The 16,771-nt window shown below is 42.3% G+C and overlaps 1 protein-coding gene across 5 annotated transcripts; it reads right to left on the bottom strand.

Annotated features, from left to right (window-relative positions):
- Positions 1-225: 225 nt before the first annotated feature.
- LOC121705129 (cyclin-dependent kinase 17-like) lies at positions 226-15,371 on the bottom strand. 5 transcript variants are annotated; one of them, XM_042085930.1, is made up of 18 exons: positions 15,099-15,371; positions 12,504-12,668; positions 11,345-11,491; positions 9,149-9,282; positions 8,416-8,541; positions 8,180-8,236; positions 7,491-7,605; positions 6,572-6,666; positions 6,229-6,291; positions 5,983-6,106; positions 5,668-5,788; positions 5,219-5,316; positions 4,845-4,950; positions 4,323-4,365; positions 3,972-4,062; positions 3,608-3,685; positions 3,226-3,349; positions 226-2,654 (listed from the first exon to the last, which is right to left on the bottom strand). In XM_042085930.1, the coding sequence occupies exons 2-17, from the start codon at positions 12,631-12,633 to the stop codon at positions 3,243-3,245; spliced, it is 1,635 nt and encodes a 544-aa protein (XP_041941864.1). In that variant the 5' UTR covers positions 12,634-12,668; positions 15,099-15,371; the 3' UTR covers positions 226-2,654; positions 3,226-3,242. The 5 variants fall into 5 exon arrangements, with proteins under 5 accessions (XP_041941864.1, XP_041941863.1, XP_041941862.1 ...); XM_042085929.1 differs by lacking the exon at positions 15,099-15,371 and adding an exon at positions 14,189-14,263 and having other exon boundaries at positions 3,226-3,346; XM_042085928.1 differs by lacking the exon at positions 15,099-15,371 and adding an exon at positions 14,189-14,262.
- Between the last annotated feature and the right edge of the window lie 1,400 nt (positions 15,372-16,771).

Here is a 16,771-nt window from a genome sequence, read left to right as displayed (position 1 = left end):
GTTACTCAGGAGAGGTTTTTCAAAATGTGTCAACCTGTGAAGTACCCCGCGACTCTTAAAGCGATCAGTCTGAGGACAGAGGAATGGTCTGTGATCGAGCTTTGATGTGGGAATTCGTCTTCTGTGAAGATACAGGTAGGAACAAGTCGCCATTGCAAGAAATAATGGTGTATTATGCCTTAAAATTGTTCTTTTTCCACCTACAAATGAAGGACACAGACGATGGAGTTCCAGACATGTTTATTAGTGAAGAATCCCTCACTAGACAGAAGACCGCTACAGTAGATGTGCCAGACAGGCTGAACTCATTCACCTTACAGCAGGAAGAGTCCCTGTGTCATGAAATGGGAGCATGAGTGGGGAGGCGGCGGGGGAGAACAGTTAGGGAAACGGGGAGTCAGGTGTGGACACTCACAGGTCTATTCTAGTTCCATTCCATTCGGAGAGCTGCTCTATCTGCAGGGCTCTCCTGAATTACGTCATGAGCAACTTATGAAGGAAGACAAGATTTCCAACATTACTGGAATGAGTTACCAAACATGTTGTACTTTGAACCACTTGTTCCATTTGCAGCATTAGCAAGCTGTTTTTAAGTTCTGCATCTACTTGATAATGGGATAGAGTCAATCCGCTTGTGTGATTTCTGCAACAGTTTTTACAGCTGTTTTTCCACTTTACAATTACATCACAGATTCCATCTCCATGGCTAGAAAGTTAAACCCATTTCTATATTCAACACAAGACTGTCAAGCTTAAAATTTAGCAGCCTTGCTTCAATGTAGTCAAAAGTCCAATAACAGAAAATACTGCTAAGCAGATAAGAGAGCTAGTGTGTTTTCACCTGATGAGCAACTCCTGTGAGGCAGTGACATCTGGGTGTGAAACATACGTACTTGCATTTCATGTCTATTGAGACAGCAAGGCTGTCGAGTGGTGCCAATAAGCAGCCTATCGATGATTCAGTCTGACCTTCGGTGAAAGACTTGACACTGGTGCTTTTACTGACGGCCTTTCTTCTGAGAAAGGCCCAGATTCTGACGACACAAAGCTGTGGTGCACATTTTCGATATAAGAACATGCCGTGGAAAACGGCCTGTTGCTGAGTAGACTGTAGCCTCTCACAATGACACTGATCTCGTGAAACAAGCATGGAGATGGCACAGCCACTGGGTGGACCAAACATAAGGTGCAGAGGGGGTAAGTGATAATGAACACTGAGCTCAGTCTCTTTAGGACCCCCTTAACCTCCAGTTAACCTGAGCCAGGCCTATTCACAACCAAAACATGACGAGGCAAAAACAAACAAATGGCTAGTCAACAATCAATCATAATCTGTTGAGGGGGGATGAAACATACAACAGTATTTAGTGTATTTACTCTCTGAGTTTTGACCACCTCAGTTTTTTCTACAAGTTTTGTATGTGGACCATGTGTGTGCCGTAAGGTGCCTGTGTGTATGTGCGTTCTGACAGATGATGCCCAACCATGAGAGATTATCAGAGGTGACTTGAGGAGTGACAAGTGAAGTAAGGGTGAAAAGTTCTCTCGGATGACCGTGGTTCACATGTATTGAGGTAAAACCTATGCAAGACTGAAAGAACTAGAATAAATACACAAAGACTTTCTGAGATATGAGTACTGGACAGCAGACTTAATATACCTGCAGGTGTCCTAGTTTTTTGTATTGCTTTCTGTGGTGAACTGGGTTAAGATCTGAGCATTCCTCCTTTGGATCGACTCTTTTTCCATCTGTGAGCCAGATTCCTGAATAGCCTGAACTGAGCTCTGTAGATCTACTACACTCTGGAGTCTTCACAGTGTCACATTCTCAGTGAGAACTTCAATACCCACAAGCCTGTTTGGCTCCGCCCTGAGCAGAGTGAGAATGTTTGATGTCATGTCTGCGTCATGGTCTATTCATGAGACTCGGTGAAAACATCCTCATACACACACACACACACACACACACACACAGAAACACAGTTCTGTCCAATCCACACAAAGGTGTGTTTTATGAAGCAATCCGCCTGAGTGGGTTCACACAGAGGAATAAGGTGCCAGAATAATATTCTGTGAAACATGTACATCACATGAGTCCTCTTACCATGTAATCCAGACTAAGTAAAACTTAATGTTACTTAAGGGAAGCGCAGCCGTTACGTGCTCATCAGATGGAGTGGCAGCAGCTGCTTAATACAAGATTATATGTCAATGAAATGCTTCCTGGACCACACACTTACACGTGCACTGCCACTGGCACAAGTCAATGCAGTGAGTGAGTGTGTGCACACCGCTGCATGCATGCTGAGATGTGATGTGATATATAAGATACAACTGAGTAGCAACCACAGCTTAGCTAACAGTCGAGATGGTCCACTTCAGTTCCACACTTCTCAGTCGCGTCCTGAAAACAAACAAAAAAAGGATGCAGCAGTAGCAGCAGCAATGAGGTTTGTCCTCTTCCTCTTCCTGTAGTTTTTTTTTTTCAGAGTTCCTCCAAGTTACTCCATCCCACTCTTGCGTTCCTCATCTGGATTTTGATGTTTATTTCCATGTTTATAATTTTAGATCTCAGTCTGTGTGTTGGATAAATAAGTGCAAAAAAGGCTCTTTGTCCTAAAACAACACACTCTGCCTCCGATTCTTTCCCTCAGCTGAAAGAGACAGAGAGAGAAAAAGTGTAAAAAAATGTTGGTGATATTTTGTAGGTATTGAGTTTGGGAGTTTGTAAGGTTTGCTGTTCTTCTGTTGTACACTTCAGTGTTTAGCAGCTGGTCAATATGGATATGTTAAAGAAACAAATATTTGTTTAGACCAAGTTACGTGTGATAGTGAAATATCTTTGCACTACAAGGATACTAGTAAATGTCTTAGTATTTTTCATTCCTCTCACAATTTCAATGTGGAGTCCTATTTCACTACTTGGCTCTTTGACAGTCGCGAAAGTAAATGGCATCTCTGACCCGCATGTCAATATATCTGTTTGTATTGTGTTTGTTTGTTTGTAATGTGGTAGAGGACATGCATATTCATCAACGTTTTTCAAGTAGCATCATGAGTGCTCCACTGACAACTGAAAGCCACCAAAAAAATGAAATGAAATCACCCAAATCAATCATGCTTTAACCACAAACATGTTGAGAAAGATAAGGGGAAGAGCTAGATGGATGAGAGAGAGAAAGAGAGAGAGAGAGAGAGGGGGAAAGAAAGAGAGCAGGTATTTACCCTGGCCAGGGGCTGGGTCAGCCTGTGGGGGGAGAGGAGGAGGAGGTGGAGGGCTGCGCCCCCGGCTTGGCTTCGTCTCTTTGGGGAAACTCATGAACTACATACTCTACCTTACGGATCACTGCTTTTTACGTGGGACAGAGCCGTGGCCAGGGAGCGACAGATGGACAGCGACAGACACACACATGAAGAGGACGCATAGGGCAAGAGGAGAGGGATGCAAAGAGGCACAGGTGGAAGTGGGAGAGAGAGGGAGGAGAGAGACAGACAGAACTTCACAATTAACACAAGCACGTCACCACCATGATACACAGGTATGTGTCATACTGCTGTGTGTGTGTAAGTGTGTGTTTGGATGTGTGTGTGTGTTACTATGACTGACCTGCTTCTGCTTGTCTCACTGGGCGCCTTCCTGGGTCCTTCTGGAGCTTAATGTCTTTCAGTGAGAAGATGGAAGCCGCTGAAAAGGTACACAAGCCTCTTATTGTTTTCTATTTATTGTTTGGACCTCATCAATACGAGTAACTTTTTTATCTTACTGTCTGTTGCTCTTATATATCCCCTACTGTATATTCAATCCCTGCTGATTCCTAGAACCTTTAAGCACCTTTTCAAACTATCCTGATATGATTAAATGTTGCAATCACTGCTTTTGTGGTTACGTGGTCACTCGTTTTTCTTTATATAGCTGGCGGATACAGTCTACTACAGTCGGTCAGTAATGATGAGAGGATGTTGAAACTCACTGTCTGGCAGCACGTGCACCTGCTCGCCAAAACTGTTGAAGTACCGGTGCTTCAAGGCTTCCTCTGCACACACACGCGCCTTTGGGTCGAACTGTATAGAGACAACATAGTGTGTGTGTGTGTGTGTGTGTGTGTGTGTGTGTGTGTGTGTGTGTGTGTGCCTGCTTTACTACTGAGTTTTTATGTGTGTTTGTGTGTGTATTTATGTACATGCGCATGTGTCTACATGGGTGTGGGTGTGTGTGTGTGTGTGTGTGCGCGTGTGTGCGCGTATGTACATGTGTTGTGTGTGTGTGTGTGTGTGGTGGAGGCCTGCGCTCACAAGGAAGAAACATCAAAAGTCCAACTGACCTTCAGTAATTGTAACAGCAAATTATGTCCATCGCTGTCTATCCTATGGAACAAATCAGAACACTATGAGTGCCCCCCTTCATGCACCGCTTTAGTCCTGAAGACTGATACATTTTATGTATCATGAAAATACATGAAAAACCTTTATGCCATAAAGAAAGCAAATGACAACACAAACTAAATCTCAGTGTGACGATGATGACCAAAATATTCTATTAAAAACATATACTGAACACTGCAGACTTGGATAAGGGTGTTCATGATTAGAAAATAGATAGATATACTGTATAATTTACATGTGTTGTCAAAGATTCTGAGTTTTGGAGTTTTCTTTCAGAAAGACTGGTTACTGTATGTTAGTTGGATATGACCATGCCATTAAGTATTAACAGTAAATGTTTTGTTGAAGTTCTGTTCTATTCATTCGTATAGCTCACATATCAGAGAAGACGGCACTAAGGACAGAAAGAATGGCAAGGAACAAGGTGCTGAGGAGAACAGCTAGAGTGCTAAAGAACAGACCGTGGAGCGTGAGAGACCAGTGGCTCTTGGTGGTACCGAGGGAAATTATAGTTCTTAAACTCCTCGCTGCTGGTAATTCCTGGCCAAGACAGATCTGACGGTGTGCCTGAAAAACATAAAAGAGAAATACCACAACAACCGCAGCAAATCCTTGCAAGATCCTGGTGAGATCACAATTTTTAGCAATTACATTTTTAGTAATTCCTGTAAGAAGCAAAAAGTTTCATTCAAAATCATCACAATTTTATGCAATTTTTCCCAGCCCTGGTAATCACGACAAACCCTTGCAAACCCTTGATCCTGGTGAGAATAATGTATTAAAAAAGGCATCATTACACATGAATGTTTTCTTTGCTCGGATAACAAGGCCTCACCTAGGATGCGAAATATAAGATGAAGCTCATCCTCTACTGTGGACCCAGGAAATAGTGGCCGACCAGTTACCATCTCATAAAATATACATCCCACTCCCCTGTTGAGAAAAAGAGAGAGCCATTGACAAAGATTGTGTCGTTAAATGACTGTAGGTCCTTATAAAGCCTGGTTTGCAATGTGTCTTCAGTTGACTGACCATGTCAACATTTCAGTCATTTTAAAACTCAAAATGAAATACAATACAAATGAAACATTGTGGTTTACATCTACAAAGGACATTTTAGATGTGACATACAATAAATGCAGTGAGGCAAAATATTAAATTGTTGATTATTTTTTATAATGCATTTCTGTAGGCCTACAAAGTGAGTTGACAAGCATAGCCAATGACTGCTTTTAGCCTACGGGCAACATAGGCACAGTTTAGCACGGGCGGAGTCTTCCTCACCACATGTCTATGGGGGTGGAGTAATCTGTAGATCCCAGCAGCACGTCAGGCGGTCTGTACCACAGTGTCACCACTTCATTAGAGTACGTCTTCGTGGGGACCGATTTAGCCCGCGCCAGACCTGCAACACAGTCAGAGTCACACACTACATTAGATCAGATGCCATTATTCTCTCATGCGTCTTGAGAAAGCAAACCTGTAGAAATGAGCTAGCAGTACGCAGTGCTGCCATTGCCAACACCCGAGGAAAAAAGTCTCTTGAAAGATTAGCTTGTCACAAAATAAATCCTCAATGTTCATAAGTTTCCTTCGCACCAAAGTCAGCTAGTTTGAGCTCCCCCTTCTCGTTGATGAGGAGGTTCTGCGGCTTCAGGTCTCTGTGCAGCACTTTTCTGCTGTGGCAGTAGGAGAGACCCCGCAGAAGCTGGAACAAAAAGATCTGTGGAGAGAGGGGGGGGGGGAGCCAGGTTAGACCTTTTTGCTGAGGAGAGCATGAATGTGGTGATGGTGTAATGAGATTTCATCATAAAACAGCACATGAGTGCAGACACCTCCTCGTACCTTCACGTTGTGCACACTCATCAGGCTTCCACAGTCGTCCATGTACTGTTTCAGATCCTTCTCCTGACAAACACAAGAAATGCCTCAGATGATCCATCACTCACATACACGCTGCACTATTCACACACACACACACACACACACACACACACACACTAACCTACTCACCTCACACACACACACACTCACACACACACACACACACTCACACACACACACTCACACACACACACACACTCACACATGCACCACACACACACACACACACTCACCTACTCACCTCACACATACACACACACACACACACACACACACACACACACACACACACACAGATACTTACCAAATACTCAAACACAAGAGTGAGGCACTTGTCTGTATGGATAATATCGTGCAGAGTGACTATGTTGGCATGCTTCAAGTCCTTTAAAAGAGAAACTGGGAAAGACATAGAAAGAGAATAGACATTAGTGATAAGATTGCCACAATTACTTTTGCCATATACTTGCAAAATACTTGCGGTTTATAAACTGTGGTTTAAAGGGCAGTGCTGCAGTTAATTTTAAAACCTTTTAGAAAAATATTATCAATAATCTTCCACTTTAAACAGTAGAAAGTTTTAAAATCCATTAGTCATGAAACATGAGAATAGGTCTTAAATGTCCGGAAATTAGAACTGGTTTATTTGAGTATGGGAAAAGGAAGGATGCAGTCGTCAAGAAGGGTGGAGGATCTCAGCCTACCACTAGGGGTCAGAACATGCAATCTGTATGTTTCAGTAAGGGCAAACATGTCTGTGCCATCACAGCAGGAACACACAGGTGTTTAGAACACAAACAAGCACAAATCTAACAAAAATGTAAATCACACTCTTATAAACCGCAACCTGTGAACTGCACAGAAATGTGCATGCTTGCATTTATATACATAGGCTAGGATCTTAAAACACTGATCAGTATAAAGTTTCGTGAAAATATGGTTTACAAACATGTCATAGCCATCAGTTCCAGATATCTGTGTGTGTGGTTTATATCTACCGTGTTACAATTAAGATATCAGTACTGGTTTTAAAGTACTGTGTGGCCTGAAAGTGTCTAATGTTGGTGGCATATCTCCTGCTGCATAAATATTTTTAGCACAGAATGACTTGTGTCTAATGCTAGCAAAACTGGAGCACAGTAGTCTACAACCCTGCCAGCTTCTAAACTTCCCTTTCGACAGTGCTAGTCAGGAGCACCTAAGATGGAGTGAGTGGTCTATACCTTCCCGTATGGCAGTGCAGGGAGCTCCCTCCTCATGTTCCAGGCGAATTTCTTTCAGAGCGACAAGGTTGTCTGTCAGTTTACTGCGTCCTTTGTACACGGTAGCATAAGTGCCCTAGAAAAAGAACACCAGAGACTTTCATTTCTTTCTCACATTGTGAAAAACTGTGTATGGACCCCTGGTTTCAGAGCGAAAGTGCACAGTTACCCAAGAAGAAACACAAGGGCATGGTCAAATGCACTGTGTGGGCAAGAGCCAGGCCAAGGTTAATTACTGTACATAAAGGCCTAGTTAAGCTGACCAATAGCAATCCCTTTGAACTAAATGCATCAGACTAGATGTAAGACGGTCATATTACTGCTGGTTCTGGACAGTGATGGCCATGAGCACTTTTCTAAGGAACAAATCATAGAGCTTCTTCTGCTATTAAAAACAATTACCAGTACATTGTTGACACATAAGTGTAGCTTGTCTGAAATGCTCAAGCCACATCCCTTCAAACTGACCGTTATATTGATTTTGAGCATTTAAAACCACAAATAACCCTGAATACAGTTTAGAATATGTTCTACATGACCAAATTAGCTACAGTGACAGCCTCACTCACAAAATGAATAGCTACTGTAAGTGATGGTGCTCTTCCATATCGTACTCAGAGAGTGCCATGTTTTTTCTAAATGTCTCTTACCTCTCCAAGTTTGTCCAGTTTAATATAAGTCTCCAGTTTCCCAAAGCCAATCTCAGACTGAAAGAAAACAAGTTTGATAAGAAAGAGTAGATATGTTTTTCTGTTGCTGAAGACATAAGTGGAGAATCATTTCATTCTTAAAATCCATCTACAACTTATTTCTACCCTTTGTCCCAAAGGAGGTCTTATCCCAACAGAAAGGGACTATGTGAAAGAGAACCAAGAGAATCACTTACGAGTGATGCCCTCCGGAGTCTACGACTTAATGGTTTGTCAAAGGGGGGGCTGTTCATGGCAAACTTCTCCAGGTAACCCTCCGGCAAACGAATATCAGCGGGCAGAGAGAGACGTTTGTTTATGTCCTACAGATAAGAGAAACAATTAGATTAGAAAGAGAGAGATAGAGAAAGAGAAAGCAATAGAACTGTGCTTGTTCAGCCATGCTATGTTATACCTAAGGTTAAGATTTCACCCATCATTCAAAAGATACTGAAATGTTTTGGTGTGCACTGCAGTTCAAAGGTTTGGGGTCACTTAGAAATTTCCATTCCACTCCATTATAGTGAATATACAGAATACCACCTGAGATCAGTTGCATTGTTTTTTTTTTTTTTTATCAGGGCAGCAGTTTTCAGATTACGTGTGCTTATATAATTGCAAAAGGGTTCTCCAATGTTTTCTCATTCAGCCGTTTAAAATGATATCAGATTAGTAAACAGAATGTGCCTTTGGAACATTGGATTAATGGTTGCTACTAATGGGCATCTGTATACTTAGATATATATATTGCATTAAAGATCAGCAGTTTCTTTCTACAACAGTCATTTACAACATTAGTGATGAAAACAAGGACATTTCTAAGTGACTCCGAACTTTTGAACAGTAGTGTATGTTTTCAATGTATGCATTTTTAATGTCCAAGACGATGTGTGTAGTTTTGGACCCAGAGAGTGTGCTCTGTTTTAGTACCTCATTGCATATACGCCTGGCGTGGTTGTTCCTCATACGCACTCGAACAGGACTCTGCACCTCATCTGACGACGTCCCCGACGCCTGATCACTCTCCCCATCAGAGCCCATCTTTACGTTCTCATGAACAATTCCTGTGACACACGCACACACACACACACACACACACACACACACACACACACACACACAGACACAAACACAGAGGGAAACTCAAACATAAATACAGCAGCCTAGTACTATCTTGTCAAAATGACATTTCAGCTGAGTTTTTATTATTTAATTTTTCAATGAAAACAAGTCTGCCACTGCTGTTTTATTTGCTTCACTATGACGACATTTTAAATGACTAATTAGCTGTAAAGACTGCTGTAAAAGTCTATGTTAACAGACATGATTCCAAGATCATTAACAGTTATTTTATTGCTTTAATAAGGCCTTCTGGGAGCTTCACACCTTAGTTTTGCAATGAAAATCATCTGACAAATGCACATAATCATCTGACAAGTGCTCACAGTTATATCCTTCAAATCTCAGTGGTGGTCTCCGGCTAAAAGCTCCTCACATGTCATTCGTGTTGAGATCCCAGCCAGAAGAAAGATGTGTATAGGGCATAAATTTGCCACCAAACATAGACTCTCTCAATTAGTATGAATAAGAATTTTGCGAGAGCTCAAATGAACATGCTGATCTAAGTCAGAGCACAACACAGGAGCTGCGGCAGACCCACTGAGTCTCATGAGTGTGTCAGCTGTCAACAGAGCCGTATTTAGTGACTAACCATCATACTTCCCTGAAATGGAAACAAAATTTCACAAAAGGACAAAGTACAGTACACAAGAGGAATATTTAATTCTTTTGTGCCCTGTGATTTCATAGCCCCAAATGCTCCATATCGCCATTGAAATGGAGATGACAGCCATTACGGTACATTAGCCTGAGGTCCTCTAATCCCTCTGACCCTCTATGGCCTCATGGCATGGCGTGTTGGATGCCCTCAGACATTCTGTTTCTCTACGTGGAGAATGGAAATCCCCCTCACAGCACTTCAAATGGGACCATGTGAGTCAGCGATGGCTGGCAGACCAAATGCCAACAAAGGTCAACAAATCTGACCCTATTTCTGGTCAAACCCTGTGGTTTCCATTCAGGTTCACAGTGGCCTACTAATGTCTATGAGCATCACACAGGTCTCACTTTCCACCTGTCCGAAATGCGGTGCGATCAGAACAGAGTTGAAAGTTGGTGGGCAAAGATGCTCTTCTGGGCTTTTCAGTTTGATTGCAGAGACTGCAGCACAGTGCATCAGCACATGACAAGTGATTGACTACACAAACTGACAGCGTGCAATCCATTATGTGGTCCAGCAGCCAACAAATGCAGCAATATCTGTCAATCTGACCGCTGCCTAGAGCCCTTCAATACATCAATCCATCCGCCGACTTACACAAACTCCAGTATGTTGCCAATTTCGTCACCTCAGGACCAAATAATCCACACTAAAGACCCCCGAACTCTGCCAACATTGCATTACGCCAAGGAATACAATAAAAAACACTCTCACATGTCTGACAAACAGTTACTGAATTCCCAGCTACTGGATTCCTATGGCACTAATATTCCACTTTTCTCTAAAAGCATTCCAGGGCCACAGTGCTGGATGACTAACACTCATAATCCACACCAAACACAACTGTTCTTTACAGAGGCTGTAAATCAATGGAAGTGCACAGTGGAGATTTGCCTGGCACCTGACACCTGACTTTATACAAACAAAACCTTTTCTCTTGTTTACATCTCTATGAATTATTGGCTCAAACATTTGAGGAGCAGAGTCAACTTAATATAAATATTTAAAACCGTCAGGAGTAAGGTGACGTTTTGAGCAGGGATATGCCTGAATAACCACAGTTGGCCGTTTGCCAGTGTCCTTTAGCACACAAGAGATTTCTACCTAAACAACCGGTTTGCTCTGTATGCTGCTGCTAGAATGAAATATGTAAACCCTTCCATATTTTCTTTGCAACCCAAGTGAGCACATACCTGGAGGCTAAAAAGTCAGAGAGTACAGTATCACTTACGACATGTGTGTAGTAGGAAGGGAGGGGAGGAAGAGGAAGAGGAAGAGGAGGGGGAAAGTAGGAAGAGACAGGGGCAGAAAGAAGGAAACTGGACAAAAGAGCAGGAGAGAGTCACCAAGAGAGCCGGTCCTGTGCAGGCCCAGACAGGGTCGGTCCAGCCCGTCCCTCCTGAGCGCTGGTCGGCCCAACCCGCCGGCGTACTGCCGCAGGAAAGAGGGAGCACTGTGGGAGGCGGGAGGGAGGACAGAGCAGACTATGGCCTCTGAAGAAGAGACACAGATGGACAGATCCGGGGGTGGGCAAGCAGAAGCAAGAGAGAGAGAGAGAGAGAGAGAGACAGAAAACACGGGATGTAGGGAGAAAAAGTGAGAGATTTAGGGACAGATCATAGGGAGACGGAACCTCACTGTCTGTGTATGCTGCTTTGGTTGTGGTTACCGTGGCAGCAGCAGCAGCACTCAGTCTTATTAACAGAGAGTCACTAGACAGAACTGGACAGCAACTAAATACTTCTGCATTGAGTGAGTTGCAATGTGTCACAAATTGTTTTCAAATTAAGCTAAATCCATGCAAGTAAGATATCAGTCTGTAATCTTTCAATCTAATCCGCAACCATTGCTTGCTGATAAAAACGAATTGTTGTTCAGCTGGCCAAAATTTGACCTGAATTCAACAACAATGATTTTCAACCAATTACATTTGAAGCTATCCCATTGTAATTCAACAAGCTGGAATTGTATTATTCAGAACTGATAGTGTTCTTTATGATTCTATTTTGCATGCATTATGGGAGTGCTTTTCCATGGGTACAAAAGTACACCATCAAATACAAAAACATAGACTACAAACACAGAGTACAAACATCTACGGGTTACACCAAGATAGTGGCTCAGCTAGCAGTTTCAGATGTCCAGTGCAATGTAAAATATGATCAGTGTAAGATCAGTGTTAAACATGGCTTCAACCAATGGACGTTCATAACCCATCCATTGCATTATATTCATCTTTCATCCATCCACCTCTAGTGTGATCAGACAGAACAAGCTGGGTGTGTGGGCGGTAGAGGATTAAGTAACGCAACCTCATGCTGAGCACCAAGCTAGTATTCCATGCATGTCTATACACTGAATATTCATGTGTACAGTAAGCACATTGTGTGTGTGTGTGTGTGTGTGTGTGTGTGTGTGTGTTTGTGTGAAAGAGAGAGAGAGAGAGAGAGAGAGAGAGTGGAGAGTGTGTGTGTGTGTGTGTCTTTCTGTGTGCATTACTCTTACCATGGTCTCGTACAGCTGACGGCTCATCCAGGTTACTTTGCTCAGACAGTTCTGAGAGAGACTCGTCTGCTGGCCTGGTATTGCGTAGGCTCATAGACAAACGCCTCTTAATGATCTTCATCCGGTCCATCTGCTCGGGAACATGGGCCTCAGGAACCTGAGGGGCTGGAACACAGAACAGAACAGTCAAGAAATAGTGAGAACCCTGTCAACTGCCTACCAGAACACTGTCAACAGCACTGTTCCATAGCATGCTGCCTCTACTCTGCCACTAACACGCACACTCCAGCAATCCAGTTGTGTTTTTACAGCATTATAACACTGGGAATGGTTTGTTGGACTTTGGCCCCTTTTTTCTTTATGATCTTTCGCTTTACAGCTTTACTTTCTGAGTAGGGGTGGTTAATAAGGAAATGGGCCAGTCTTTGCTATTCAAAGACATTATTAGTTTAGTCTTAGTTCAGTCAAAGTCCACTTCAACACATGTGTGTAGAAGGAAGAGTCTACACCCTCTAGATCTAATTCACCTGGATAATGGCATACAGCTGCCTAATAAATGTATAGACATTGCACCAAACAGGGGCTACTGACACTCTGTTTCAAAATTAGAATGCTTTATGGGGGAATGCTGAGAATATAATCAGTAATCATAATGACAATGCAGTGTAGTGTGGAGTCACAAGCTTCCCTATCATTTCATTAACAAGCTAGCTAACAAACATTCTGTACCTCTTCAGACATGAAATTCGGGGAGTATTTTTAAATTCCCACAGCTGGCAGCTTGATTCTGAACAAAATTATATTCATGCCAAATTATATTAAACCAGTTATATATGAGGTGGAAAATTAAAGCAAGCTGCGATGAATAACCACAGTTCTAAAGCAGACTTTCTATTACAGAAGGCTATTTGCAAGTTGGTTTCTCTGCCACATTTCATGTTCTTTGAGGCCTCCAGGTTGATTTCCAGCAATGATTAAGATGACCAAATCACCAAAAAACACCACATTAGCATTTAAATGATAAACCATATCAAACTATGTTACCTAATGCTTGTCGTAGATATGATCTGTGATATCACATGCATAGTATTCAAAGCTCATGCCTCATTATTTTTTGGCTTTAGGCCTACAATGGACTCCTGAATGATCAAGAATCAGGAGTTTCCTCTGTGAAGCGGATAATGCATGTGACATACGTACTTGCATAGGCTACAACACATAAAGAGAACTAAAGAATTGAAAAATGAATAATCTCTCAAATCACAAATGACATGTGGATAACCATCTACACTAGAGGATAATTTAAATGATAATGCTAATATGAACATTACTTTGTTGTTTTGCATGAAATGTGTACATAACTACATAACTTCTTTTTTATTGTGTTGTACTTTCTAAAATTCCAAGGTATTTATCATGTGCATTACATCATTCATATTGATTGTGGATATATACCACTCGTTAACAGGCAACATTAGGCCCTAGGCCCTGCACTAAACAACATACAGTATATTGGTCAAATAATGCAAACTGGGTTGTAAGGGAAATGGACGTGAGATGGACAACAATATCATCATCTTAAACTTAAATTCACAGAGTAAACCAGACAGAATGAGCAGAAAGAGCTGTTGTAGCTCTGAATATCCGTACAATAAGATAGTGACGGCTGAAAGTTGGCAACTGACCAACGCAAAGCTGAACCCTCAGCATCTTTCAGCAAGACGCGAGTTCCGTTCACGAGTGTAGCCCTAGGCGCCACACTGGGAGAGGATGCGCCTTCAGTCTGAATTTAAATAATCCATAGCCTAATTCCTGGTCTGCGGTTCCGCTAGAATCAAAGCGTCCCATTTACCATGACCTCTCCACCATTCACAACGACATTTCAAATAACGTCAGTGTTTTCTGTGAATTCCTTGGTTCCATTTAGCAATTAGGATCCCGGTAGCTGCTATATCCTGGATAATGCCATCATCGACAGCACCGTGTGCACCGGAAAGTGGCTCTTAAAGGGATGCTACAACTTGTGCTATTATGGAGGACGGTTGCTGGGAGCAGAACTCAAAACGGGCCGGGCCTGTCCTAGGCTAGCTCCGTGGTTTCCTGCTTTGGACACCCATAAGGATATTACGCTACATGAATACAGGGATGTTAACCATTTTCGACAGCCTAAACATATAACATCACAGAGCAAACTGGTATCAGTTCAATATTGTGCGTATTGTCCAGTTGTAAGTGTGAGTCTACACGCGCATTATTCGCCGAATTCACACGGGTTGGGACAAACACTATCCCGGTGCAGCTCTGATGAGTTAGCGATCTGGCTAGCAGCCTTGCATCTCGCATTCTCTTTCATTATTACACACTTGGGTGTTTAATCAGTAATCTACCTCGAATTCAAAGAACACAATTCAGGACAGACCGGCTACACGGAACAGCAATGTCAAAAGAGCCCATTCACAGTCGCAGCCATATGCATTGTATATTTAAACAAAGCGCATAGCGGTTAGGCTCAAACACCAAAGCAGTCTGATATCAACAAACGGGACACGTTAATAACGCACCAAAGTGAAATGCAAGCAGTACATTGATGCTAACCTGCAGTGATCCTGATGTGTGACCGGTATGTTGCGAGAAGTCTGTGCGGACCGCTGCGCCGGGACGGAACTATCCACTGCACCAACTTTGCGTTTACCCCGAACACAGCATCCTATGGCCGCAAAAGACAAAGTGTCAAATCACACTACACTTTTAGCATCCAGCGCACCCAGCATGCGGCGTACAACGACAGACTTGTGCTTTATAAACTGAAAACGATTTCGCGTCCGTCTTGGATAGGCTGTTCTATCTTTCTGCAAATCCAGCTGTCCGGTCAAGATGTGTCTGCGCGCGCGCGTGCCACGGTGAAAGACAAAACAGGGATGGGAGGGGTAGTTTTAATAAGAGAATATCTAAGGGATGTAGGGCAAGAGCGTAGGCTACAAGTTACTCATCACATGCACTGTTTTGCACAGAGCTCTTTTAAAACCATTACACTGGCGCTTAAATACAACGATTCAAAAAGAGCAGCGGAGAAGATAAACCTCGAACGGATCGGATTATCCAGATGTGGAAAGTGAGACGGGATTACCATCGGATAACACAGATAATGCAGACATAATACAAAGAGTTGAGAAGATGCGTAAGTGGTGACAGCACAAACTCAACAGGAATAGACTACACAGTTGATTTTATAAATTGTTTAATTAAACCCTGAAATCTAGGCCAGTAGTGGCTCACAGGCAGGAAACTGCTCTTATTCCTGTAGCAACCATGTCGTTGTGGAATAACCCAAAGAATAAAAATACTTAAAATTAGTAGTGATGTGAAGAAATTACCTCACATACTGTGGTCTACATACTGCTGTTGGAAAGTTTATATTAACCATGTACTGTAGTGCAGCCTAACATCATAAACATGAGAGAGTAGGCAGCTGTAGAACATCACAATCCATGAATAATCGTCAATTGAATGGAAAAAGAAATAGAATATCTATGTAATCAATAGTTATGGGTGGATGCCCATCAGACAAATACCAAATAGCATACTGTTGCTGGGTTGGTGGTTATGGTGATCAATGTTTCCTCTGACTGACAATAATAGTCCTTTGTTGCCTAATTTCACCATGCATATTGAGGGGAACCAACATTGTTAGAGTCCCTTTCTCCTCCTCAGTTCTTGTTTCCAGCAGGAGACTCAGTTCTAGAGGCCTGAAGACGTTGGTTGCATCTTTGGATCTACTTAATGTACATGACTGATCAATCATCCAGTTCCTCAATATCTATCTGTACCTATAGCTGCTGCTACTGTATCTGGTTCTGTCTGTATCATGAGTATTTGTCTATTTATAGGCCTACATTTGTCACAGCTCACATGGAAAAGGAGATGATTGTGCTCTGGGAGTTGAAACCTATCAGAGAACCTATTTCCCCTGATTTCCTTTAGATGAATATGCAGGATACAAATTGCTTTTTGCATAATGTCATTATGCACTCATTTGAAGAAGACGCATTCTGCATCGCCGCTGGCCAATATGAGGTCTCCCTTAAGGGCAATGAATGCTCTTTGAGAACTTTAATGAGAACTTTTAAACTTGAATTTCCCCTGGGGATCAATAAAGTATCTATCTATCTATCTATCTATCTATCTATCTATCTATCTATCTATCTAAGATAGGGAGGAAACTGACTGCTCCTTAGAAAGGTTTAATTTCCAGTGCAATTTCCATTATA

This window comes from Alosa sapidissima, chromosome 3, assembly GCF_018492685.1.
Source record: "Alosa sapidissima isolate fAloSap1 chromosome 3, fAloSap1.pri, whole genome shotgun sequence".
Lineage (NCBI taxonomy): Eukaryota > Metazoa > Chordata > Actinopteri > Clupeiformes > Clupeidae > Alosa > Alosa sapidissima.
This window is presented reverse-complemented; position numbering and strand designations above follow the sequence as displayed.

Bases quoted from the DNA above. Each gene is read 5' to 3' on its own strand.
- LOC121705129 (XM_042085928.1), bottom strand. From the start codon at position 14,213: ATGCTGAGGGTTCAGCTTTGCGTTG. The intron at 11,492-12,503 runs GTAAGAGTAATG...TCTCTTCTTCAG, and splicing joins GTCAGCTGTACGAGACCATG to AGGCCATAGTCTGCTCTGTC. The intron at 7,606-8,179 runs GTAAGAGACATT...TTCTTTTTCTAG, and splicing joins AACTGGACAAACTTGGAGAG to GGCACTTATGCTACCGTGTA.